Consider the following 20,845-nt stretch of genomic DNA (forward strand, 5'->3'; position numbering starts at 1 on the left):
AGTTTTCAGGACTCACAAGAATAGGTCTACTCTAGTGCTAGTATTTATTAATCCAAATGTAACTTGGATCAGAACAAGGCCAAAAGTCTCCAAATTATTCCATGGTAAACAACTATGTACTGTTATTCTCCCGTAATCCCCACTCATTGATAACAACTACAAATGATGAAAGTAATTATTCACAAAGATCCATAGAACCTTCAGATTGTTCACCCAGTCGAGTGACACACAGTGCCAGACTTATACCAACCAGGATTTTAGATGACTCTGGAAATCCATGGACAACAAATGTCCGGACACGGAGGTCATGATGACGGTTACGTCCTGCGAAGAGAAGAGTATATATAGATCATTGGGTGAGTTATGCAATATATACCGAGCATACGCTACCGCAGGGCTAGAGAACGTCAGAAAGTCAACTGCTGGTGTTGAACTTTTTCATGGACTTTCTCTGGAATTTTTTCAGGAATATCCCATTATCTGGACTAGAGATAATCAGTGATGTGTAAGAGCAATAGTATAACCATTTAGGATATCAGGCCAAAAAAAAACAAAAAATCTCATCTGCTCAACCCCAACTCTCCAGTCCTTGACATAAACAGATTGTCATACATCTCTGGCCTGGTCAGGAGATAGACTCCCTCTCGCCACCTTAGATTTGCCTCTGACACAATCCTCTAGTCCTTTGTGATTGCCAACTCTCACTCTCTCCTCCAAGACTTCTCCAGAGCTGCTCACTACTGATGGAACTCCCAATCTCGCTTGACCAGACACTTCCCCAACCTTTAATCTTTGAAGTGCACTCTCAAAACGAAACTTCTTACTACAGCCCACACACATCTGATACTACCCCTCTGCACATTTTACCACCTCCAGTTCCATGCCCCCTCCTGTCCAATTGCCCCCCCCCCCACTGTGTCTGCATTGTCTCTAACTCTAGACTGTAAGCTTGCTCATGCATAGCCCTATCTGTATCACGTCTACATCATGAACCTTGTATGTACTTATTCTGTTTTTGTTGTATTTTGTATGATTGTAATCCTGACTGCCCGAAGCGGCGGAGTTTTGTGGAGTCTAACAATGAACCATGACTGAAAGGGGGCTCTCACAATTAGGCTGGGGGGATTAGGATACGGTGTTATCGGAGGAGGTGGAGTCTTCTTTTGTTGCCGTACTCATCCAAATAACCTAGTCCACTGCTGTGTTTCTCAGCACTCCCAGGGACAGAAAGGGCGCCCTTGGTACACCTTCCCGATTATAGGTACCCTTTCATTTCAAACATTGCATGTCTACATTACTATCTCTCTCAGTAAAAGTCTTCATCATTAATTACCTTTCCAAACAAATGATATTCATATTCATAAATCTTGTTAAACTTGGAAAAACCTTCTCTCTGTAGATGCCAACAACAAAAAAAAGAAATACAATAAGGAATTAAAGAATATACAGACAATAACTATTGTTGTTTCAGCACTCTATGCATTGGAAAATAATTACATTACAAAACTCTATTTTTACAGAGTTATTGCATGTGTGAATTGTATGTGCTTATTTAAGAATATATGCACTGCTGGTGAGGCCTAAACAGAGAGTTGTAAAAGATTTTATTTTTCATCCAGAAAACTTAACCAAGATCTTTCAAAGTAGAATATTGTGACAAAAATGAACCCTGCACCAGCTAAAGCAGGCTTGGCCAACCTGTAACTCTTCAGGTGTTGTGAAACTACAAGTCCCAGGATGCTTTGCCAGTTGATAGCCAGTCAATAGCTGACAGGACCTGCTGAGACAATAACTGGCGAGCCACAGTTGGCCACACCTACGGTAAAGATTACCACATGTGACCAACTCAATGGTGGAGATGGTGGGCAAACATAGTCCTCATTATAGTAAAGGGGAGTGCCCTCCATAAAACATTTTATTTATTTTTTAATAAAAAATAAAATAACATGCATTATCTCACCCTCCTCATCCGGCCACTGGACATAAGGTCTGAAATCCCCTTGGCAGCATCATTTTTCTCTGCAACACATAAGACCTTTTGGATGGAAATCCTTGGAGCCATATTTGCATATTTCTGAGAGCAGAAACGTATGGCGAGTTCAGCCGGAAGTCTGAGCCTACTGAGTGCTTCAAGACTTCTCCGAAAAATCATTACGGGAGAACAGGGAAGTACTTGGAGCCCGCACCAGTCATGTCTAAGCTCTGTATGCTGAATACCCAGTTAGAACAAATGGAACCATGTAAGGATTCAAGATATACCTGTAAAACAAACGAGAAAGAGCTTGCAGTAAAATAGTGGGCAAGAGCTAAATATATGTGTGCTGAGTATCTTCTACCATCTATTGCTGTTGCAAAAATACCGTTCTGACACAAGCGACAATTACTTAAAATTGTACCCCCTGCTTATACGCAGAGAAACCAGTAATTTTGTGATTCTATGCCTCAGTTACGTTACTGGTTTTAGTGAAATCATAGGCAACATTCTCATAAATATTGCTGAAGCAAACAAAATGGCTGCCTTTGTGGTGTGTGGGTGTCAGGTGTATTTTAATGCTACATCTAGAGATTTTCTTTAGAAAGCAGCAGGTACAGGTGTGAAAAATAAGAATGACCTCATGTTCCGTACTCCTGGCTGTGACTTGAGGACAAAACTGCTATGGCATTTATAATAAAGGAAATGAAAACAAAACAGCTATTTAGAGTAGCCTTCTATTTTTGTCAAGGCTATATAAGACCCCATTTAGGGTCTATGCAAAACTCTATTTTAAACATGACTGCATTCATAACAATATTGCTTCTAAAACTACAAGTAAAATAAATGTCTGGTTAAAGTATTAATTTATTACAAGTGATGTTTATTAAATGATGCATGATAATAAATGGACTGAACTGAAGATACATTAAAAGAAGTGTCTTTGCAAGTGACCAAACATTGATAGATAAGACCCTTAGATTATAAAAAAAATAATAATAATAGATTGTTGCAAATAAGCCCTGCCACCTAGACAGGGTATTCTATCATAGAGCCAGCAACAAGCGGTTTCTGGATAATCAAATGTCAGAATTTATGTATATATTTGTATTTTATATGCAGAACGTATGTTGTATTGTGCTATAGAATAAGTGGGCGACTTTTAAATGGTAAGTGATCGGCTTCAATATTAACCCTTTCTTTTACGCTACACAGCTAACCAAGACTTTCAGTAAAAATAGGTTTGGCCTCCACCCATAGTAACCAAATACTGTAATATTAATCTAAAATAGTATTATTATGATTAAAAATAATAATTTATGAGCACTTCAATTACTATAAATCAAAAATATCAAACAGTAGTGATCATTTAGTAACACTGTGGCATTTGTGACTGCATAATCTTGGTGTATCACTGAGGACAACAAACTGTTACAAGTAGGTTTTAAATGCATACCAATCTTATATTGGTATACATTTAAAAATACTATATATAATATTATGCTGTTGTTCCTGATGCCACTGATGGTCTATATCTGTTTAAACAGTAGCAAAAGCAGATTTGGTTACAAAGTGCCATTCTCTCATGATGTGTGCCTCTGGAATGTGACATGTGCATGGTGGTATAGATATTTAGTGACAGGGGTCTAGGAGGTGACTAGTGCATGTAACATTATACAGTAGAAGTAGTGAATCTAGGGCTGTATGGCTGTTGTGGAACTACAACTCACAGCATGTCTAGGTTGTAGTTCCAGGGCAGCTGGAGAGTCACTCCCTGCTATATACAGATATTTAGATCAGTGAACCATATCTAGTTGATGACTGCTGTATGCAACATTACATGTAGAGAATTAGATCATATACAGAAGCTGGAACCTGCAGCAATGGCAGTCACTATATGGGATTCCTCACAGGAAATGTGCATTGCACGTAACATGCACTATCAGAATTAATCTCTTTAATATGGAGAGTGGGATAAAGTAATGTCACCTATTATATTTACTATTTATGCTGTTCCCGCGCCGTTTGTCGCTGCTGCTGCGGAATGTCCTTCCTCTCTCCCCGTACACGTCCCCCTCTCTCTCCCAGAGAACTACCAGGGGTCACGTGATCGCGGCCAGACTACAATTCCCGGTAGGCCCCGCGCCACCGTTCTCGGGTTGGCCGACGTCCCGGAGGGCGAGCGGGTCCGGCGACCGCCAGCAATCGCTTCCCACAGCCGGCTCCCGTGACCCGCGAGCGCCGCCGGGCTCCGCAGCGCCCGGTATTCGCCGTGGAGGCGTGACGTCACGCGGCGGTCATGTGGTCCGTCCTCCAAGATGGCTTCCCCCCTGCGAGGCTGTCGGTGAGTACAGCGCAGGGCTCCCCGGGAGGGACGATGATCGGATCCCCGGACCTGGTGGCCTTTACCCGGGAGGAGGACTATGAGTCTCCCTACCTGCGGGGCTCCCCCGCGCTGCCGGAGGAGTACTCGGTGCCGCTCTTCCCTTACTCGGACGCGGAGAGCAGCCCCTGGTCCCGGCTGTCCGGTGCCAAATTCAGCCGCGACTTCATCCTCATCTCCGAGTTCTCCGAGCAGGTGGGGCCGCAGCCCCTGCTCACCATCCCGGACGACCCGCGGGTCCGTGGGGTCTTCGACCTCAACTACTTCTCCCTGCGCATCATGTCCGTGGATTACCAGGCCTCCTTCGTGGGGCACCCCCCGGGCTCCTCCTACCCCAAGCTCAACTTCGTGGAGGACTCCAAGGTGGTGCTGGGGGACTCCAAGGAAGGGGCCTTCGCCTACGTCCACCACCTGACCCTGTACGACCTGGAGGCCAGGGGCTTCGTCAGACCCTTCTGCATGGCCTACATCTCCACCGACGAGGACAAGATCATGCAGCAGTTCCTGGAGCTCTCCGGCGACTTCTCCAAGGCCTCCGACTGCCTCAAGACCGGCAACAGGAAGGCCTTCGCCAACGAGCTGGAGAAGAAGCTGAAAGACCTGGATTATACTAGGACGGTCCTGCTGACCGAGATGGAAGACCAGCAGAAGACCGACGACAAAGGGTTTTACACCACGCAGGCCATCGAGAAAGCCAACGAGTTGGCCAACGTGGAGAAATCCATCATCGAACATCGGGATCTGCTGAAGCAAATACAGTCGTACCCTTACAGGCATTTAAAAGGGGATGATTACCAGCCATACATGCCGGAGAGCTCGCCGGAAGAGGCTGCGCCTGACGAGTCGGAACAGGCCGTAGCCTCGGACCCCGAAGGGAATGATGACGCTGATTTGTACCTGCCTAGGCCCTCGTACACTCCCAAGTTTATAAAGGCGAAATCTTCCAAATGTTTTGACAAAAAACTGAAGACATTAGAGGAGCTTGTTGATATTTATTTCTTTACGCAATCTATTAACCTACTGACTGGTATCGAAAAACGCTATAGGGGTGATGTAAGCTATTTACTAATGAATCATCTTGACAAGGCCCTCTTGGAACAACAAGCTATTGCAAATTTTTTATTTGAAGATCTATCAACCTGGGATTCAAAGTTGATCGAGAGGCCGTATCCTGATAACTTGGGTATGGCTCGAAATAATATGCAAAGCTCCAAGTTTGTAGAAGAACCTGAAATCATTAAGCCTTCAGTGAGCGTAGAATCTTATAAGTCCAGTGTGGAATCCGTTCCTATTAAAATCGAACAGGAACTATTTAATGACGAAGGGGACGGAGAAGAGACTGGCCTGTGTGCCTGTGACAATGCGGGAAATGTTGACTATCTTGACGTTGATGCTAAAGGGAGTGTAAGCAGTGGCGAAAGCATTGAGGTCTTGAGGACTGAGAGATCTACCTCACTCGTTCATTCAGAGAGCCAGCCATGTCTGAGACTATATCCTAGTCCACAGCCGCTGAGGAGGAAAGCAGGTAGCAGAAGAACCATTAGTGAAGACAGCATTGAGGTTCTTAGTACATGTACTTGTGACACTGTGATACCCGAGGATTTTCGGGCAGCTTACCAAATTGCCATTGACGAAGAGGAGCCCTGTGTAGAGGAGCTGATTAGAGACCATCATGAGGGTAAAAGTGCTGATGAGGTAGATGCCATGAAGGTTAATACTGTCTCTCAGAATGACTTGACCGTTGACCCTGCCTGCTGTATTAGGGTAGACAAGTCAAGTCTAGAAGAGCTAACTGGAGATCTTGTGCCAGAACAGTGTGGTGATGGACCTGTTGTTAGTGTTCCACCCCAGCCAAGTAAACACGTGGGGCAGGCTTCTAGTCAGGTGAAGTTCTTAGTAGAACAAGTGGATAGTGTGCCTAGTGAAGTAGCCTCTGCTCCAGAATTTGGGTACTTGCTCAGCAGCAGGGATGCCGAAAAAAATACTCTTGACGAGTACTCTGATTCCACAAGTTATAGGAGCAGTGCATCGACTTGTTCTGACAGGACCCCTTCCCCACCTCCTGTCGCCACTGTTACTGAACGTCATAAAAGAAAAGCTGGCCAAAATGCACTGATGTTCATCAGACAATACCCCTTTTCCCACCCCGCCGTTTACTCTCTCTTGAGTGGGAGAACTCTTGTAGTGTTGGGTGAGGAGGAAGCCTTCGTGAAAAGACTCGTGACTGCTTTGTCTGTGTTTGTCCCTAACAATGGACGTTTTGCCAAACCAGTAAAACCATGGGTGACTTCCCCGCTGCAAATTACGGATTTCCAGAAGTGGAAATTGATCGGTCTTCAGAGGTAAAGAATTAAATGTACTTCTAAAAGTTCTGTCAATTGTGCCGAAAAGCAAATGTCTGATTGCCTTTCGCTACATGAGTCATTATTGCAGTTTAGAAGAAAAGGGAACTGAAATCAGACTGTGTTCAGATTTGTGGGCAGCAGGGTTGGGAATTAATATTACAAATTCCAGACCAACATCTTGCTCTGCAATAGGCATCATGAATAGTTCTAGAGATGTGATGCAACACCAAGAATTGTAATTAATTTCTGACAACACCCCAGTCTACACTCCAGTAACAATCTTGTTCCACATCTCTGCATAAACAGACTACATTTCTCATATGTACTTTATAAGTTGAAGGGGAAATAAGTTATATAAACAAAACATTAGAGAAATCTGGTAAAAAAAAATTGCTTTAGACTACTGCCTTAAAGGCACCATATTCTGATTTTTATTTTATTTTAATTTTGTAAATACCCAATGCATGTATTAGGGAGTTAACACATTATTTCTAATAGTTTTGTAGGCTTTTATATGTCTTATATACATTTTTATTCAGTCTGTTTTTCTTTGTCTCTTTCCCTTAATTCTCTTCTCTCCCTCCTGTCAGTCTTACTCATGTTGGATAATCATCTCGCAATACTGTTATATAGAGCCAAGGCCTAGTACCCTGTGACACTCCATGTGTGAAACTACAAGTCCCAGCATGCTCTGCCAATATATAGCAGTTTATTGCTGGAAGAGTATGCTGGGACTTGTAGTTTCACAACACCTGGGGGTAAATGTATCATAGTCCGGTTTCTTCTAGTCCCGCGATTTTCGGCGAGATGACAGCTAAAATTTAAAGCGGCGCTGTCTTGTAAAGGGAAGTTTCCCTTTACAAGGCAGCGCTGCTTTAAATTTTAGCTGTCATCTCGTCGAACTCGCGGGACTTGAAGAAACCGGACTATGATACATTTACCCCCTGGAGTGTCATAGGTTAGCCAACACTGGCCTAGTAGGATGGGCAGGTAATACATTTGTGATATGATGCTAGTGGGGTAATACAGGTCAAGAAAGTCTTAAAGTATATCAGAAATCAAGAAAAGGGGGGAGGCAGTCTAGAAACTGACAGCCCAAAATATTCCCTCCCTCCGATATTCATGGGACTATGTCTGCCATATCCAGTGTCTAGACACCGTTCTTGGAGTTTACTGTGTCTTTAAGTGTCCACATGGGATGATCTAGTTGGCGAAGTGGATCCTTTTCAAATGATCTGGCCCAGCATCGTTTTGTGTCTGGACCAGAAACGTTCATCAGATTCAGTAAAAAATCCAATCTTCATTTTGGGGAAATGTTGTTGGCCAATCATCGTATTGAAGACTTAACACACATTGGCTGTCTTAACTAAAGGATAATGAGTTCTAAAGCTGGGAGATGCTGTCTCCCCCTCCTCACATTGATGTGCGTGTGGCCTTTGGCCACTGGTGTTGACGTCATTAAATAAGTGACCGTGAATAGCCTATGTGAAAAGTCATTAACGAAATTGATAGAAACCAATTGGAAACCTATTATATTAGATTTTATAACCATATTATAGTTAATGCAATTAAACTAGTTCCAGCTTCTTGGCAGGGGCGGATCTAGGCAACTGCTCTACCCGGGGCGATTTTAGGGGGGGGGGATTTAGGCCCCGCCCCCTTTCTAATTTCTAAGGCTGCTGACTGCTGCACACTGTGCAGGTCCGTTTAGCATTGGCAGTGTGCTGTCCCGCTGCTCTGATTGTGTTTAAAACACAATCAGAGCAGCCGGGCAGCACACTGTCAATGCTGAACGGACCTGCACGGTGTGCTGCCGTCAGCAGCAAGCCCCTGCTAGGAGGGGGGGGGCGATCGCCCCGATCGTCCCCCCCTGGATCCGCCACTGCTTCTTGGACAAAGTGGCAAATTTCTGGCCCCAGTTTGTCTAGTCAAAATTTTAGTACAAACGTGCAACCTGTTTTTTTTAGTCTTGTAACTGTCCAGGACATTGGATTAAATAGGCTTTCTGCTACTGCCAAAGCAATGTTGACTAGTAAGGCATAGTTAATAAGGCCTCTCCCCCTATACCTAAACATATTTAAAATAAATCTCTCTACTTTATATTTTGACACTACATTCTTTTTGGATTTAAGTTGAAAAGCAAAATGAATTTACAAATTATGAATTTTTCTGCTGGCTTTTAGTGGAGCATGTTGTAAAGTTGTTTCTAACCTATTTACTTGTGCGTTGCTAAGAATGCGTAACCCTTATGGCTGCTATTATTGGTTTTCATCCAAAAGTCAACACAATGAAATGTATAGTCACACTGTGAGAATGCTTACAAAGACCACTTTATTGTAGAAATGTATACAAGTGCTCACCACAATCTGCACAAGTAAATCTTAAGCTGGGTACACACTACACAGTTTTCATCCAATAATCGGCTCAAACAGCCGACATACGACCGCTCGCTCAAAAGTCGGGTCAGTGTGTGCAGTGACACGATGGTCGAAAGTCTGCCCAAATGGGCGATTGTCGCCTCATTTGGTTGGTCGTACCGTTTAATATTTTAGTTCCAATCTCTTTTCCGTTGTGTAGTGTGTATAAACTTCCGACCGATGTGTACGAAATTACAGTCATTGCTCACGACAACATGGCTGTAAAAAGCCGCTAAAGGGACGTCCGCTCTTCCCTTTATCGTCCTAAACAAGGCTGGTGTGTATGCAGTCCATGGCGATCGGAACATCGGTCGCATGTAAAAGTTGGTCGTAATTTCTGTAGTGTGTACCCAGCTTTATCCAGCAACCAGTGTGAGACAAGATACAGACCTTCAACAAGTTACAGCTCCCTCACAGTAGCTATTACTTCAAAAGTAAAGCATGTATGTAGGTGGGGGAGTCTGGTAACTAAGGTTTAAGCTGCATTTTACACATTTGTATTAATGTAGTGTTACCATTTTAATAAGTTTTATATTTGCATAATTATGTAGTAAATCGGATTGATTAATGTTTGCTTCCCAGGGATTATCAGTTTAGTAGTGGTTGGGAGTGGAGACATTTCTTGTGTGTTGCAGCATTCAATGTATATGCAAAGAGGTCAGGACCTTATTGAGATGTTCAGGCTCATGATTTACTGACAACCCCCAAAGTAAAGCATTTTGTGCACAGCTATTGCAGTACAGCCCCCAGCTTGTGTATTTTACATGTGTCTATTCTGCTCACCCTGTTTACCGCTAGAGTGTGTCTGGTGTTTGTATACAAACTATGCACCGATCAGGGGCTACAGTAAGGTTGGGTTAGAAGGAACGTAAGATCCCTTAACTATAATAATTTAACTATAAATAATATACTAGGAGCTGCCTGGTAACAGAATGTATGTAATAAACCAGCATTATTCCCCAGAACCAAGAAAGGAATGATTAAACCTTGTCCTAGTGATTCTAGATATCCAAAAATCGCCTTGGGTGCCACTGGCTGTTGGATACAGATGTAGAGCCACCAGTCCAACTCGCAAACTGTTTCAATCATGTTGGCGCTCATCAGTGCAAAATGTGGACTGAATTCTACGATATAAGAGTGCACGTGTTAGGGTTACAGTAATGTGGGTTCAAAGTAGCCGAATAACTTCCAAAAAATAAATATATATACACTAAACATGTGGTGTGTGTGTCTATATATATATATATATATATATATATATATATATATATATATATATATACACACACACACACACAAGTTAACCCGTGCATGATACTCATGCATTCTAGTCAAATCAAGCTACTTAAGGTGTTAAAAAGGTTCTTGTCATGCATTTGGGGCTAGGCCAGGCCTCCTCAGGGGAAGAGCGTTACTTCCCGACGTAAGCGCCCTTTTTTAACGTGGTTTTGTCCACATGTCACCACCTCATCGTTCTTCTCCATCACCTCATCCTTCATCTTCATCGCCATATCCTTAATCTCCATCATTTTACTGTTCTAAAACCTCTTGATACACAACATTTCTGCTAAACACCTTATCGCTGTGCTCAATCAGTCTTCCTTGAAGGGCAGTATTCATAACCTGCACTTTCACATCACTGCTTCTCCGTACTCGTGAAAATGTGACATACAATTGTCCATGACCAAACACAGGCTCTGGTAAATAAATACCCACACGGTCAAGAGTTTGAGCCCTCAACTGGTAAATTTAGCCTTTACTACCCCTCCCACGGGGGGAAGGGGGGATGATGGAAGTTAACTGACTTCACTAGTCTAATTTTTTTTGTCAAATAATGTCAGTATACCAAATTTCAGGTCAATTGGATGAGCCCTTTCTGAGAAAATAGTTTTTTCCACACACACTAACACACGCCGCTAGGCTTATATATATTAGATATATATATAATCACATACTAAATAAGTGGTGTTTATGTAGAAGCTGTTTTGATAGTAACAGTCGATTTATCTACTGTACAGTATCTAATGCAGCCTTGGGCATACTGTCTATTGTAGAGAAACTGCCATTTAAGGCATGCTGCCACTTGTAGTTCCACACTATCTGAAGAGAGACAGGGATTGTCTAAGCCGGCTCTGAATATCTCCCCATCACCGCCTACACTCTCATTCTGCTTTTTAATCAAATTAAGGCTAAACCTCCTACAAAGTCCCAGTATCAAATTATTTCTGGAAACTGTACAGTGTCATTACCAGATGGTTGTATTTACTGATTATATAAGCTCCAGAGGTCTGTTGTTTCTTAAAACCTGCTCTGTTTTACCTCAGAAATTGCTGGCAGATACCCGTTCCAGTGCTCTAGGCCTGCAGCCAGATACTTTTATCCACTAATGTAGTAGGAGGACGTGTGTTTATAGGTCAGACACAGGCAGGCCGTGTACAGTGACTGCACCGTGTCTTCACAACTCTTACACATCAACATGACTTGTCCTAAGCCTTCTACCATGCAATATCCACAGCCACATTCTTACTGTGTGTGTTTACACTTATTAGATCTGCATATTATGCAGAGAATATAGAATCAGTTATTAGAGCTTGAAAATTCTCACCCACACCCACATCCTAGGGTCTATTTACTTTGGTCCAAAAGACAGTTAACCAGTATGTTTTTGGGGTGTGAGAGGCAAAGACGGGGAGAGTGTCCATACACCATACAGATAGGGCCCTGGTGGGTGTCAAACCTAGTGGTGTGAGACAGTGCAATGCTAACAGCTGTGATATAGATATATAGATATATATATATATAATATATATTATAGCACGGTGGCTCAGTGGTCAGCACTTCTACCTCACAGCGCTGGGGTCATGAGTTTGATTCCTGACCATGGCCTTATCTGTGTGGAGTTTGTATGTTCTCCCTGTGTTTGTGTGGGTTTCCTCCAGGTGCTCTGGTTTCCTCCCACACTCCAAAAACATACTGGTAGGTTAATTGGCTGCTAACAAATTGACTCGTGTGTGTGTGTGTGTGTGTGTGTGTGTGTGTGTGTCAGGGAATTTAGACTGTAAGTTCCAATGGGGACAGATGTGAGTGAGTTCTCTGTACAGCGCTGAGGAATTAGTGGTGCTATATAAATAACTGATGATAGAGATATAGATATATATATATATATATATATATATATATATATATAGATATATATATATATATATATATATATATATATGGTGCGCAGTATAGTGAAGCATGTAGGAACATAATACTTCATGTGAATAAACATACAATGTGAATGATTATACTTATCTAATTAAGAATCCACACAACTTAAAATTTATTTTGGCTTGTTGAATGTCCAAATTAGCATGTCCTAAAAAGATATGTCACAAATATATCACAATGTCCTATAAAAGTCAGGGTGAAGTATATAAAACTGGATTTACTATTTGGTTAGTCACTACTGTGTCCAGTAGACAATTAAATATTTAGCTTCTCTGTGATACTCGGAGAGGAAACCAGAGGACATCCAACAATACACGTTATATAGAGCGACTACGTCCTTGTTTCTACTAAAGGGGATTGGAGGGAACGGATATCCTAAAGAGCAAGTCTGCTCGTCTCGGGCACTCTCTCTGATAACCTGGGTTTCCTCTTGCTGATGGAAAGCTGCTGTATTGCGTATTGACAGTGAGCTACTTTTGTGTTCCTGTTACCATCACTATTTGCAGTGTTAATCCATTGTTGAATAGCTCCAAATGTAATAAGGGGAAACCTCTACAAAACAGTGATGAACATGGTAGACTACAAGACGCAGTTTAGATGCTTACAGAGTGCAGGTGAAGAGGGCAGCAGAAGACCTTTAAATGGACATGCTGGAGCCTGGCATAGGGAGCAGATCTACAACCACACCAGGCTCTCCGATTGTTAGTAGGAAATGTCAATAAAGTTATCCATATTTGACAATGTGGCCCCCACTCATCTAGTGCAGGAGAAGCAATGTTATTAATGTGTGAGGTGTGGCTTCCGCTGGAGCTTGCACTGCTAGCTGTTTACTGAACCGTAGTTTAACCCTGAAACTGCTGTGTAGACCTACGCAGTCCGCTTCAGTGAGCATTCAGCAAGGCAGTACGCATGACACAATAACAGCCTATAACATTATTTAGAGTAGTGTAAGATGGACAACACAGAGGGATAGTCTTTCTTCCTCATAGTGCTGACTTTAGCCTGTAATCTCCAATGGGGCAGGGACTGATATGAATGACACAAAGAAGTAAAAGCAGTAGGCAAAGATATTTAATATAGATTTTATACGACACACACATCTGGGCACGTGTTATGTGCAGTAAACTTATATTACGATTTATTTATGAATATGAACAGTAATTACTCTGAATGTAGCACTGCCATCTAGTGGCCAAATAGCAATGAAGCGTGGTAAACCACTTGCTGGATAAAGTTTTTTCAGCAGGGAACTAGACCTGTTTTACAACAGGGTTGTACTGGGTTTTAAAAAAAAAAAAAAAAAAATGCAACAAAAAAACAAATATTTTAATATAAAGACCCTTTAAAACTACATTTGTCTTTAAAATATTTTTTTTTCCTGCTACAGAGGGGTCTCTCCGTCCGGCTCCAACACCCTCCACTCCCTGAACCGCTACAGCCGATACGCCAGCGTCCTAGACGCGGACAACAAAACCTTGCGCTGCCCCGTGTACCGGGGAAACCTCTTGCAGAGGCTGGCGGACCACCGCACACAGATCAGAAAGGGCAGCACGTACTACATGCACGTCCAGAGTATGCTGACGCAGCTGAGCTCCAAGGCGTTCCTCTTCACCTTCTGCCCCCACGTGCACCTCCCCATCCGGGAGAAGGAAAGCGAGGAGTCCATCGCACAGCGCAGGGCCGATTTCTTGCACCGGCTGCTCGGACTCACGCAGGAGGACAGTAAAATAGTAGAATACCTCTCGGAGCTTCTCAAAATGCATTACCTAAGGGAATCGGGGACGCAGCTCCTCCCTGTGCTCAGATTCGACTATATCCCCAGCGTTTTATACAAAATTTGAAACCTGGAATGCAACGTAGAACCATCTCTCCCAAAGGGACTTGTGGATGTGTAAAAGTCTTTGGAGAATGGCAGTTTTGCACCTTGGGACAGATTTTTTTTTTTTTTAAAGTCTTGTTTGTTTATTTGTTCCATGTTGGGTGATGTTTTCCAGATTGTTGTGTTGTCCTTACATATTATACTACTGAGATCCTAGACCAGGGGCCAGCCATGGGTGTCCGTGCGGCAGAGAACCATTAGTTTCAGGGCCAGAGGAAGGTGAGTAAGTGAAACGCGTTTCACCTGCTTTGCAGAAGTGGAAGAAGTACAGTTTGGTAACGACACACAAACCTATAGCGTGCTTTGGATGGGAGCAATGAGCGTTTAAAGCAGGCCTGTCCAACCTGCGGCCCTCCAGGTGTTGTGAAACTACAAGCCCCAGCATGCTTTGCCAGTAGACAACCTGTTGATAGCTGGAAGGGCATGCTGGGACTTGTAGTTTCACAACATCTGGAGGGCCGCAGGTTGGACAGGCCTGGTTTAAAGTGTATCCATTGTTTAGCATATCACATCGCTTAGACCTGCTGTCCTTCATTTTACAGTAATGGCATTACTTACTAGTAATTTGATACGCTGCATTCTTGTGACTATTCGTTCAGCTAATGAAACGGTTCCATCTGCTGTGTATTGACTCTCCGAGCATGCTGGGATTGTGTTGTGGTTGTGAAAACATTCTGCTAGATATATTTTAACTAGTAGAGGACATCCCTTTACAATATGACGTAAGTATAGACCGGGCCTGGCCAACCTGCGGCTCTCCAGGTGTTTGCAAAACTACAAATCCCAGCTTTACCCTCCCATCTATCGGCTGACTATCTGCTGGCAGAGCATGCTGGGGCTTGTAGTTTCCCAACACCTGGAGAGCCACACGTTGGCCAGACCTGGTATAAAAATGACCCCTCCCCCCCGCTGGTGTTTGATCCTATAAACTTGCTATGAGCGTTAGACCAGTCACAGTGTGGACAGCGTATAAATATTGGAATTTATGTGTTCCCGACAATATCATGGCACGTAGACCTCTTCTAGCAAGGGTAAAAGCAAGTTTAGTATCCGATACAAAGACGCGTGTCAGGGCGAATGGTTTACAGACCTTGATGAAAATACAGAATATTTAAACAGCCGCTCTCTCCTAGCAGCATTCGTATCCTATCTTCACCCACCATGTAGAATGATTTGGGTTTTTTTTAGATTTTGTTTTTTTTGCAATTAACACAAGTTATTCGCTGCTAAACTACCCAGAGGTCAGACGTAATATTGTACATATTCCTCATGTAATCTTCAGCCATAACTGCAATAACATCTGCTCTGTAATCAGATCTCTCACTGACACATGTACCGCCAGGCTGAGGAAAACAAAACACCTGTTGGCCGAGGCATTTTGCTGGTCATGGGAAGGGTGACGGGAATACCGTGTCCTGCCAGTTCATCCCGTGGTCTGTGCTTTTTAACCATTTACAGATCCCTAGAGGTGCTTGTGTCACACCAAGGAGCCCAAACGTATTGCAGCACAGAAGATGATTAAGTATTTTTATTTTGGGCACATTACCCTGTGCTGTATCTAGAATGGAAACGAAGGAATCGGTAGCCCTAATCTTTTAATAGAGTTGTCCAGGAATAAAAGTGTTAGTGACAGACTTGTTCACACTTGAGAGCAGTAGAGCATGCATGGTTGTGGACGTCTGAAGAGAGCCACTGTGAGGCCCCTATACCGAAACGTTTGTTTCACATCAGGCTCCTCGCCGGCTCTCCCGTGCCTGAATCATCACACCATACGTATGTCCCAGCTTAACCCTGCTGTGATGTTCACATTAAATCTTTTATATTAGTCTTGATGTTTCAGACTGAACTCTGTAATCATCTCCTGTTACTGTACGCGGATCAGTGGGCGTTGTTAGAGGTGCCAAACATCTTGAGCTGTTCAGCAAAAACGAAGTGGCTTACACAATTCAGTTATTTCAGGTTTTAAAATGTATTGTGTTTTTTTTCCCTATGGGAGCGAATCAGCCACGGGGTCCAGTAGGAAGCTCGAATGATGAGTCTCTGAGGGATGTTTCTGGTAATAATCTTCGCTCATGAGCAAGGTTTTCTGTACTGTCCTTCCTGGTTTTGTGAGCAGAAACTTCCTGCGGGCCCTCGCGGCTAATGGAATCAGCCCCTATGTGTTTGGTCAGGCAGCTTGTCCCTCTGTATTTAAGTGCTCTCATCCCCACCCAATCAGGAACTCATTGAGAATGCAGCCAGTCAATTCACTAGAAGTTGGTGACATCACTCAGACACTCAGTGAGCTCATTCTCTTGATTAGTTGTTCATTGTACAGTCAAAGAATAATATTTAGGCAGTCCCTGTTTTTTGGGGGCTTTCTTTCGCCTTAACGATGTGTTGAACAAAAGTTCAGTGTAACGCATTACAGTGGCCTCATTGACGCATGTGTGTGTGAGGCTTAAGCATGGGGAAAACAATACTTTTTAAGGACTACGATAGGAGGGGGAAAAAATATTTTTTAATAGAATACGGTGTTATAATATATAGTCCCATCGAAGGCATTTTGAAGATCATTTTTAGCTTCCACCATGTTTCTAGACTACCCTATAACACATAGGGTGCCTAATCTGTTACCTTATCAGTATTCAGGAAAATAAACTTTATAAGCTACGGGGCAAAGTTGACCTTCTAGTTACTAAAACTCAAGGTATCCTAATCTCCAGTCACTACCAGTCATAGGCTCAATGGGAATCAGTTTCATAGTAACAAGCGAGAGCTTACAAGACCCTGCTAGACGGGGCTGAGTCCTATACTTGGCTGGAATTACAGAAGTATAAGATTCAGAGCTACGAGTCCAGGACCGGACAAGCCACGGTGTCTAGCAATATACCGCTGGCACCTACTAGCTCTCCCAGGCTTCATGACCACTAGAAGGTGCGTCTGGCCTAGTGTTAGACTAACTGCTCCTGACTTACACATAATCTTGTCCAGCCCTGTGCCAATATATTTATTTTAGTTGCTGTAATTCCCAGGTGTAGATTTGCCAAGTCCTGCATGTCCGGTATGAACTGAGTTTACTGTGTTGGGGGTTGGTTGTGAGTTCTAATTGCCTGTAAGTGTTAATTTTGTTGTCATTCTATAATTCTGTTTGGTTACGTTACTGTACATGCACTGATCAGCCATGTATTTTTTTTATTTCCTGTTTCTTTCCATGTAATTATTTGCACTAATTGAAAAGACGTGTGAGAACCATGTGCTTGGTCTTGTGATGCTATGCAGAAATAGTACAGAGGACATATGTCATGCTAAGAAGCAAGTTGCCAATCTTCCCATGGGTCGGCTGTGGTGTGATTTCATTAAACCTGTTTTACTGTGTGTCTGTGCTTCCCGTTTGTTTTCCTGTCTGTCCGGTAGAACCATTTAATTTAGCTGTCACAACGATAAGGTTTTAGGGCTGCAAATTAGAATCACTTGGACGCTGGATGTCTCTCTCCGTACCATCACGGTGCAGTCCAACAACTATCAAAGTGTCAGTAAGGGTGCATGATGGCATTATTCAGTTACTGATTCTAGCCATCATATGCGGTATAATGGTTTTTGCCTATCGTGTGATTAGCCCCTGGCCAAGCATTTGCTGAATGACTGGAGCTGGTGTCCTAGGCAGAGATTGATGGATTGGCAGAGCTTCTCGTCACAATCCTCCATTGTCGTTGCAGCCTCGTCTTCTTTTGCTTTAATTAGTATCGCAGCAAGAAAGTGACGTGGGTGGGATTCGCTGTAATGACCCTTTAATCTGACTGTATACCCCATGTGACCGGGAAGCTTTATCTGGATGGCAGAGACCTGTTATAAAGTTAGGTTTCAAGGACAATGAAACAGCTTTGTAAGTTTGTTAAAGCAACTTTATACATAGGAATGGAATATTAATAAAACTTGTTTAAGAACTAATTGCAACCAATTAGGCCATTGATTGGATATGTTAGACTGAAAGTAAATGTATCATTGCTATATGTTACAGTAACATGTTGATAACTCCTGTCTGTATCCAGCTTAATTGGGACAGTCTTGCAATTATTTCCCCAGAAATCAAACTTAGAATAATGGAGCATTATGGGGGTTAGTGGGAATATGGCCATGTAACAGTGTGCATCCAGGATGCATTGGGATTATTCTTCCAGCACAGTGTATGTTTAAGTAATATATAAAATAAAGCCATAATAATGCTGATAAACGTTGGAAGTCCTACTCTGGGATGTATTATCTGTTGTGTAGAGTGTCTCTAGAACACTCCACATTGATCCGTATGTCCTATTCCTTCCTCTCATTTTAGAGGGTTATTTTATATCCATGGAGCAAAATATGTTCAATAATTAAAATTCTTACATTAAATTAGTCAATATTCTAAAAAGTATTAGTTTCAAATGTTTCTTAAAACATTGTTTTTGGAGTAAACTGAATGGTATAAAAGTTGTTTTTGAGGGCAAAAAAGTCTTTGCTAACGTCCGTTCAAAGAAGGCTGCTCTTTAGGTAACCTCTGCGATCTCCCCCCCCCCCCCCCCCCTCCCCCATGTAGTGCTTCAATGGGAAGGCTGTGTGAGCTGGAGGCTATTGGGTGAAGGCCGCAACCAATCCAGTGATCATACAATGGCGGATGTAGAGGACTGGCAGCTGATTTGCATGAAATGATGGGGGGCAGAAGGCTGTAAGTCCCAATTTACAGGACTACTCAGGACAGTGATGGGCAACAGACTGCCCCCCAGCCTTCCTTCACCCGCGGCCCCAGCTCCTGTCTGCTTTAGTATCTGATATATATGTTGTAACTTATAATATTATTTTACAATGCCTGCTGATGTCGTTAGATAGGAGTCTCTTTGTTTGATAAACGTAATGGTTTAACTTATTACTGATATTGATGGTGGTAACGTGTGGCCTTTTTGAAGGTTTGACAAGCGGTCATGTGGTCCCTGAGGTGTGTCAGGTTGCCTGTCACAAAAGAGCCCCTTTAAGACTAAATTTTACTTTTGGTTCAATTTTTAAATATTTTCTATAAGTGCTATTATCGCTGAAACCACCTCATCTTATGTTACTTTCCATAAGATTCTCCTCCCGTTCTCACTAAACTTAGCTTTCATTCTGTGCTCTTCAGCCATGTCCTCACATGCGCCTGTTTAGGGCGCTGCTCTCTGCATTGGCTATAGGTATATTCAGACCACAGCTTTGTGTCCCTGCCTCTGATTATTATAGTGATATCTCTAATCCGCGCACGTGGAAACAGCAACGAAAAATGTGGTCTTTAGTGCAAGTTGCGGGAGGGCGTGTATAAGCCAATGCTAGTCGCGTGAAGGTGGAAAACCCCTTAAACACCGTTTATAAAGCTGTGTGTACTGTGCTCCTATAGAATAAGCCCATAGTGGTAGTTGGCAGTAGTACAGGCATTGTGCTGGAGGCTGTAGTTCAGTGATGGCTAATCTGTGACACTCCAGGTGTTTTGAAACTACAAGTCCCAGCATGCTCTGTCAGCTATCAGCTAGTTATCTACTGGCAAAGCATGCTGGGGATTGTAGTGTCACAGGTTAGCCATCACTGCTGTAGTTGGTCCTATAAGACTGGGAGATGAGAATGGCTGGCTTTGCTGTCTGTAATTACTGCACATCTGACCTTAATAATCAAAACCGTCCCAGGCCTGTGGACATATTCGCAAATGGTTAGGCCATTTCTAAAGTCAGCCATACAGTAAACCAAGAGTAGGCAACCTATAGCTCTAACTGTTGTGGGACTACAAGACCCAGCATGCACTACCAGCCAATGGTAGTTCTACCACAGTAGGGAGCCACAGATTGATTAACGTTGAGGTCAACACTAAACCAGATTGCGTCCAAATGAACACAAAATACATGTTATCCTAGCCATACGTTTCCACGTGGTCACTCTACGTAGGTGTTAGTCTTTTATATCAAATGTTTGTCCGCTTTTGTTGGGAAAAAATTGCTGTTTTATATTTTGCCTTGTTCTCAGCACCAGCATGACGTGTTCAAATAAAGTTTTTTGTTGTTTTGAACGTTTGATGGACAGCTTTCTCCACCTATAGTGCGCACTTGATTATTAAGTTGACTTTTTTAGCTATAAGTTTAAACTTCATCACTTGCATATCGATGGTAACGACGTTGAGCACGTTGTTCAGGCTGGTAGTGTTGTGTGTACATTGTTACAGGTGCACTGATTGTCTGTAATACCTCTGTAAATGACACAATGTGAAATGTATTTATTATATATTTTTCTTTGTAAAACTGTGAAACTGTTTGCTCAGAAATTGAAACATATATTTTGGCTTAATATTAAAATTCTGACATTGTAATAACAGTCCCCAAAAAACAACAACTTGTATTCTTACGTTCATTCAAGCTATGGTTTTGTATCTCAGACACAGCATGCGTGTCTGTATTAATTCCTAATTCAGTCGCCCAGTAGCTCACTGGAGCGCTAGGTCTTGCCTAACGTCTCCAGCACCTTCGCTAAGAACACATAACACTCAGGGTCCAAAACCAACAGGATGAATCACATTACAGGCACTTTAGCAAGACCAATTCTTGTGTACCATCTGCTGACACATACTACAGGGATTGTGGTACAGCAGCCATTTAGTTATCAATAGAA

General features: G+C 42.8%; 2 protein-coding genes across 4 annotated transcripts in view; one reads left to right on the forward strand and one right to left on the reverse strand.

Annotated features, from left to right (window-relative positions):
• The window catches only part of TOP3A (DNA topoisomerase III alpha), a 22,989-nt gene extending 18,768 nt beyond the window's left edge, over positions 1-4,221 (reverse strand). The window contains exons 1-4 of one of the 3 annotated variants that reach the window (XM_075179231.1): positions 3,975-4,221; positions 1,961-2,259; positions 1,334-1,393; positions 251-324 (exon numbers count right to left, since the gene is read on the reverse strand). In XM_075179231.1, the coding sequence (XP_075035332.1) occupies positions 251-324; positions 1,334-1,393; positions 1,961-2,152 (326 nt within the window). In that variant the 5' untranslated portion in view covers positions 2,153-2,259; positions 3,975-4,221. Of the gene's footprint in view, positions 1-250; positions 325-1,333; positions 1,394-1,960; positions 2,260-3,961 lie in introns of all 3 variants that reach the window. The other 2 variants (XM_075179232.1, XM_075179233.1) reach the window with 2 other exon arrangements.
• On the forward strand, positions 4,149-17,566 carry SMCR8 (SMCR8-C9orf72 complex subunit). The gene is made up of 2 exons (XM_075179234.1): positions 4,149-6,697; positions 13,718-17,566. The coding sequence occupies exons 1-2, from the start codon at positions 4,272-4,274 to the stop codon at positions 14,169-14,171; spliced, it is 2,880 nt and encodes a 959-aa protein (XP_075035335.1). The 5' UTR covers positions 4,149-4,271; the 3' UTR covers positions 14,172-17,566.
• The last annotated feature ends 3,279 nt before the right edge of the window (positions 17,567-20,845 follow it).

The sequence above is a fragment of the Mixophyes fleayi genome, chromosome 7 (assembly GCF_038048845.1).
Source record: "Mixophyes fleayi isolate aMixFle1 chromosome 7, aMixFle1.hap1, whole genome shotgun sequence".
Lineage (NCBI taxonomy): Eukaryota > Metazoa > Chordata > Amphibia > Anura > Limnodynastidae > Mixophyes > Mixophyes fleayi.